At 48.4% G+C, this 6,628-nt stretch overlaps 1 protein-coding gene across 1 annotated transcript; it reads left to right on the forward strand.

Annotated features, from left to right (window-relative positions):
- Window positions 1–342: 342 nt before the first annotated feature.
- GPX2 (glutathione peroxidase 2) lies at window positions 343–5,059 on the forward strand. Its single transcript, XM_029952852.1, has 2 exons — window positions 343–2,006; window positions 4,375–5,059. Exons 1-2 carry the CDS (start codon window positions 1,785–1,787, stop codon window positions 4,723–4,725), a joined length of 573 nt encoding a protein of 190 aa, XP_029808712.1. The 5' UTR covers window positions 343–1,784; the 3' UTR covers window positions 4,726–5,059.
- The last annotated feature ends 1,569 nt before the right edge of the window (window positions 5,060–6,628 follow it).

Here is a 6,628-nt window from a genome sequence, read left to right on the forward strand (position 1 = left end):
TACTTGCAGAAAAGGGACGGCACGTCCCTAAGGAAGAGGAAGCCTCCGCTCAGCTCAGGAACATCCACGGTCTTCCTGGACAGAGGCCCCAGAAGGGCGGCCAGTAAGAGATGTTCAGATGTCCAGTGCATCCTGGGAAAGCTCCAGGCATGCAGATAAGTCTGGCAAGTTCATGTTGAAGTTCAGTCCACTGTCAAGGCCAAGTCCTTCTGTCTCCATGGTCTGGTAAGAACATTTATTGGCTGTTTCTAAGAACTCTACTCAGTCTCATGGGAGGCGGGCGGGCGGGGGTGGGGGGGACGACAATACTTCACTCTGCATTTCCTGCCTCCTTTAATGGCCAAAGATCCCATTCCCACTCAAGTGATGGAGGCTTGTTTTTAGGGGGCAGCCCGTGGAGACATGAGTTCCCATGTGCTCTAAACAGCCATGGAACAGGCCACAAAAGGCAGAAAAGCTGGATACTCCCTGGTGAGCAGTTCTTCCATCTTCTCAACAGGTCAGGTTCTCAATACCAGCTGCTCCAAGCCCTGCTTATTTGTTCTAGAAGATAGTTCCCAATGGACATGTACCTGTGAAAACACTCTCTAGTAAACATTTGCATTGTTATTGAAATAACACTCTAAAATCCCAAAGCCAGGTAAAGCCTAATTGCCAGTGTCACTGATGGAGAAATCCAGACATTAAAAAAACAAAACAAAAAACCCCGAATTTGTTGAGCTGGTGGGTGCTTGGAAGAATGAAGTGAAGCACTAGGTCTTCCCTTAGGTCCTCACGAGTCCTGTGCCCTGCAGTACATTGTGTATCTGGAGCTGAAAACGTCACAGGTGCCCGACTATGGAAGACTTGGCTCCCTGCACACTTCCTTCTGTGGGGGAATGACCAGTACAAGCCTGCTGCGAGAAGTCTTTGGGACTGAGTCTCTGAGAGAAGGCAGGTGCAGCTCGTGCCCTCGGAGCTACTCACCTGCTCTGCGACTTCTCACCATTACCTTGACCATGACTGATGGCAGCCACATCACCCTGTGGAGGCAGAGTGGAAGGCACAGAATAGGAGGCGGTGCCACGCAGGGGGCGAGGGGAGAGATGGTCTCCGGCACAAGGAACACCACTCACTGAAAGACTTTCCGAGACACACTTCATCTCTTCTTCCTGGAGCAAGCTGAGCCATTGAGAGCCATTATTTCTAGAAAATCCTAAGGGACTTTCTGTCCTCCTAAGGGTCCCTCTGATTTTGTACTTGTGGAAAACACATGCACAGTAATGTATAGATTTCAGATGTAGTCTGAGTTAAGAGGACATGTACCCCAATTCTCTTCCTCGTCTTTCAGATCTAGGCAGACCCTGACCTCTCAGTTGTGCAGTTTCGCGCCTGGCCCTCCGCAGACAATAAATGTCTGTGCCAAGTGAGAACAGCTTGCTGGGGCAGGTCGAAGTCAATCCTGCGTCCCTCCCTCCCTTTTTTCCTCCCCGTTTGACCTTTGGGGCTCTGGTTTCCTGCAAGTAGTGAATTATTCATGTTTGCACATAGATATCAAATTGGCCCTTCCCAGGTTGCCAGCAGGGTGGGGCAGGTAGGTGGCTTTGTTCAGAGTCTGTAAATAGGAGGAGCCACCTCCTTGTTGAAACAGCACTTACAGGTGGGTGACTGTTTTTGCTAAGTCATCGTGGGGATGCTCAAAGCCCCATTGTGAAATCTTTCCTGCCCTGCCGGGCTCCTCCTTCCTCCCCACCCCTTTAATAGACCCTTAAGTGGGCTCCTGCAGAAGGTTCTGCACCTTCACCATGGCTTACATAGCCAAGTCCTTCTACGACCTCAGCGCTATCAGCCTGGATGGGGAGAAGGTAGATTTCAACACGTTCCGAGGCAGGGCAGTGCTGATCGAGAATGTGGCCTCGCTCTGAGGTACAACCACTCGGGACTACACCCAGCTCAACGAGCTGCAATGCCGCTTTCCCAGGCGCCTGGTGGTTCTTGGCTTCCCTTGCAACCAATTTGGACATCAGGTGAGGGGTCCCTTGTGTTGTACCCAAGGAGTTGGGATGCTGAAACTTTGGTAGGCTAAGGGGAGGGGGAGGATGACTGTGTGTTGGAGTGTCTGGAATTGTAGGTATGTTTTGTTAATCGAGGTCTGTAGGTACATGTGAATACCAAGGGGAAGTGTATGTGGTTCTAACTATGCTTAAACACTGAGGGTCAGATTTTGTTGTTCATTGTCTTTCCATTGTTCTCCATGGGGGCTGGTGCTAGGGTCTGGTTTTTCTCCCCAGAGTAGAGAGTGCCCTCATTAAATATTCACTGAATGGATGAGTGGAGGACATAGACCAACAATTAAACTAGGACTGAACTGACCCAGGCGACCTTAGTTTCAGCTAGACATGGTTTTGTTGTTTAGTGGCTCTGTGCCCCACGAAGAGTCACTCGATTTTTCTGTTTCAGTTTCCTCATCTGTCAATGGGGGATAATGCCATTTATCTCACAGGATGATTGTGAGGTTCAGAGGATAAGATACACAAAAATAACTTGGAAAAATACAAAATAATATGCGAGTGTAAGCAACTGTATTATTTAGATGAAAGGGTTTTGTTTTAAATTGGCCAAATGAAGAGTGATTTTGGTGGAAAGCTGAGGTTTTACAACATGCATTTCCTCTTGGCATCACATGCACCTCTCTGGCTCTGATTTGTGTGTATGTGTGTGCGTGTGTGTGTGCATGTGCATGCGAGCGCATGTCCCATTTGGGATCCAATCTCTGTCCCTGATTACTGGGTCAAGTTATAGACCTTCAGCCCACACACCTCAAGTTCTATTTTCACTTATTATTTTAACAGCACAAGCGGGCAGAATGTCCTCAAATGAACCCTCTAATTATAACCCCCTTAGTTCAATTCACAGCGGCATGAAGGCAAGGAAGAGATTAGCAGAGATACAAGCCGGAAGGCTGAAGTGTCTTTGGTTAGTGACAAAGCCAAAGCCATCACGGCTTTCACTGTTCCTTCCCTGTCTCTGTCAGTTTCTAGGCTTGGCCAGGGCAGGAGAGGAAAACGGCAAAACCTCTTTAGGAGTATCTCTTCGGCCTGAGAGATGCCTCCACCTTTACACCATCAGTTCAGGCTAGCTGGCGGCTGGAGGGGGTCCATAACCCAGCCCTAGCCAGCCAGCTATCTGCATTAAGAGATACGAAGTCTAACAGAAATCACCTCTGGGCTCAAGATGTCTTGATGGCCTGGAACTGACTGTACTGATTGGTTCTAGTAGGTCAGAGGCAAGAACTTTCTCCCACAGGAAGATATCTGACTCCTAGACCCAGGGGGATGGGTGGAAAATAAGGGTTTCTATGGGCCTTTGGAGTTGTCAGGGGTGGGGAATGCCCAGTGGGAATAGGGCAGAGATGGCAGCAGGGAGGGGTAGATGGGTAGTAGGTTCAGAGCTAAAGCATTCACAGCTGAGTCCAGTGAGTGAGCATGGGGGGGAGAGGGGCGGGAGTCTTGGGATAGCAGTCTAGAAGCAAAGGGAATGCTAACTACACATCCACAACCATTAGCCCGCAAGTACTTATTTCCTTAACTTCCCCTGGCCCATTCCAGAACCCTAAACACCCTATCCTATTTAATTCATCCCTGTGGGTCACTGAGCAAGTCCTTTTAGAGTACATTCACTGCTGTCTCTAACTTACCTCACCTTTGTGGCACCTGAGAGCCAGATTTCCTTGGATGGCATTTTCACCACAACTTCCTCCTACTTACATTTCGATGTAGGACAAGGCCAGATGAAAGTAAGAAGCTATAAATCCCATTCCTCTAGGCCTCAATTTCACCCTTTAGCTTAAGGAAATGAGCAGGATGAAGGCAGAGGCTATAACACTCACATATAATTAGATACAACAGAGGCAAAATCAGGGCAGAGGGAAAGGGAAGGTGGTGGCAGGATGTGTGTGTGAGGGCATGGCTGCGGGTAGTGGGAGAGGTCTAGGGGTAGGACTTGAGCCTTCATTCCCTTTCTTTCTACGGCCCTGAACTCAAGGTTCCTTGAGGTTTCACACAGATACCCTAAAAACTGTTCAGGGTAGTTTAGAGAAAGAATAGTTCAAAGTGCGAAATCATTCACTTAGAGAACAGCCAAGCTAGGAACTGCAAGAACTTTCAGGAATGGCCTAGCAAACCATCCAACAACAGCTGTGAGTGGGAAAACTCCAAGTCAAGAGTAAGACAAAGCCAGTAAAGAAGGAAAAAGAAAGAACAGAAAGGGGAATAGAAAAAGCTACATAGAAAAGAATAATCCTGGGAAGGTTGTATAGGAGGGTGAAAGATTTTTTGTGGATCCTTCATTTTCTCCCTTCCCTCTTCCATGCTCTTTGTCTTTTTCCTCCCCCAGGAGAACTGTCAGAATGAGGAGATCCTGAACAGTCTCAAGTATGTGCGCCCTGGGGGTGGATTCCAGCCCACCTTTACCCTTGTCCAAAAGTGCGAGGTGAACGGTCAGAACGAGCACCCTGTCTTCGCCTACCTGAAGGACAAGCTCCCCTACCCGTATGATGACCCATATTCCCTCATGACTGATCCCAAGTTCATCATTTGGAGCCCGGTACGCCGCTCAGATGTGTCCTGGAACTTTGAGAAGTTCCTTATTGGGCCGGAAGGGGAGCCCTTCCGCCGCTACAGTCGCACCTTCCCTACCATCAACATTGAACCTGACATCAAGCGCCTCCTCAAAGTTGCCATATAGACACAAGCTTCTCAGCACACAGACCTACTCCATCCAGCCCTTAGGTCTCTTTCCTTAGGATTCTTTATGCCTTCAGGAGATACTGCTAGACCGAAGCTTTCCCTTGGGATCAGCCCCTTTCATTGAAGAGTCTTGCCTTTCCAGTCTGCCTGTCTCCCTCCCCTCCCCACAACCTTCCGTTTGGTGATTCTACTTGAGCTCAAGACGTGGGGGGGCTCTGGGCCTTCACAGAATGATGGCATCTTCCAAAAGTGTATGGGCGGTGTCTGAGAAGTGTGAAGGGCTCAGAGTCAGCCTGCTAGATGAGTCTAATAAAGGGCAGGTGTGGAAATGACCAGGTTTCTGTGTCTTCTTCCCAGCAGAGGGTAGAGGGATGGTACAAAACCGCAGGTGGGCCAGAGAGCTGGCAGCACACAAAGCCTTGATAGAGGAAGGCTCTTATCAGGGGGACATCCTAATAACTGTCTGGTCAGGGTCTGCGGTGGTAGGTGGATGGAGTTGCAGGAAATCTGGGTTGTATTATTACTTTACGGCATCTCCAGAACTGGGCAAAGGGTGGTGACGAGAGGTAAAGGAAAAGTCAGAGGAGCCTTCCGTTGGGAGTACTGGGAGGTTTGTTAGAGGACTCCAATCAGGAAGATGTCGCTGTCGCTGTAGGTACTGGGCCAACTAAGCATGGCCTGCACTTTAAGATGTTGCTGGGACATTCATTTGGTCGACTTTGACAGCAAGGATACGGAGGCTGCAGTTACTGGGAACACAAAAGTACCTATCCTTTCCCCCCTCACCTTGCTGAGTAATATTTGTTTTTGATGCTTTGCTCCTTGTTAAAGTCTACATGCCACCCCTGTCTTTCCCAAACTCACATGTTCATAAATTCAGGCATCAGACAAACCAGTTTAGACATGAATGACTGATTTCATTTTTAATTCCATAAGGGTGGGAATGGAAGACAGGCAGACTGTTCATAACCTGCCAATATGAGAGTTAATCTCTGTGAGAACGGGGCTCTGCCAGATGACTTTGTAAGGACCGTGCCCCAGGCTCCTCAGCTGGTATAGGCTTACTCAAAAGGCACAACACCTCCAAGGCCAGGTCCTATCATGTTCTAGAAGAGGCGCCTGCTGAAAGGCCACTGCCCTGTCATTTTGCCTCACAAACCTCTTCCTGGAAACTTCTCACTTTACCTTTCCTTGACTACTAGATGGAACATTTTGCTTTTTTCACTGAAGCCCTGATGGGACAGTTCTCCAAACTGGACACACTGCTTAAGAACCCCAATGCTGAGGGGAAATCCCTTCCCTGTGATGTGCCCTTAAGCATTCTCTAAGCACCTGCATCATCTGGGAAGTAAATGTGGAACAGAGGTTAAGGATCCTCCCTGTGTGGCCTTCATTAAAGCTATGTCATCCGTGGTGCTTTATTTCACAAGGGGTAACCTGACCGTTACAGTGGGAATCCCCTGGCATGCTTTTCCAGAGCCTTCGGCTAAATTAAGTCCACCCTTAAACTGACTCTTGGAAATGCAAACCTTTCAAGATTCCTGTTTTTAAGGCCAACAGCTGGGGTATGGATTTTTGAGGGCAGGACGAGGCACTGATTTTAGAGGACTGACTGCAGGGATATATTACTTCCCTGAAGAAATACAGAATACCTATCAGAGGCCAGCATGGTTTGTCTATCATCTCGATAGTACCACAGGCTATTGCTACGTCTGGTAACAAAGCGGCTATGCTGGATGTTGGCATTATGCCACAGGCAATTTAGGGCCTGATATGCCAGCACGATGTGTTCGGTTTTTCCCTTGGGGCTCAAGGGAATTATCTAAAGATTATCTAAAGATTCCCAAAGGATTAGAAATTACAGTAGAAGTGATTTTGCAGAGAGAGTCACCAAGGGTTAC

This window comes from Suricata suricatta, chromosome 9, assembly GCF_006229205.1.
Source record: "Suricata suricatta isolate VVHF042 chromosome 9, meerkat_22Aug2017_6uvM2_HiC, whole genome shotgun sequence".
NCBI classification, from domain to species: Eukaryota; Metazoa; Chordata; class Mammalia; order Carnivora; family Herpestidae; genus Suricata; species Suricata suricatta.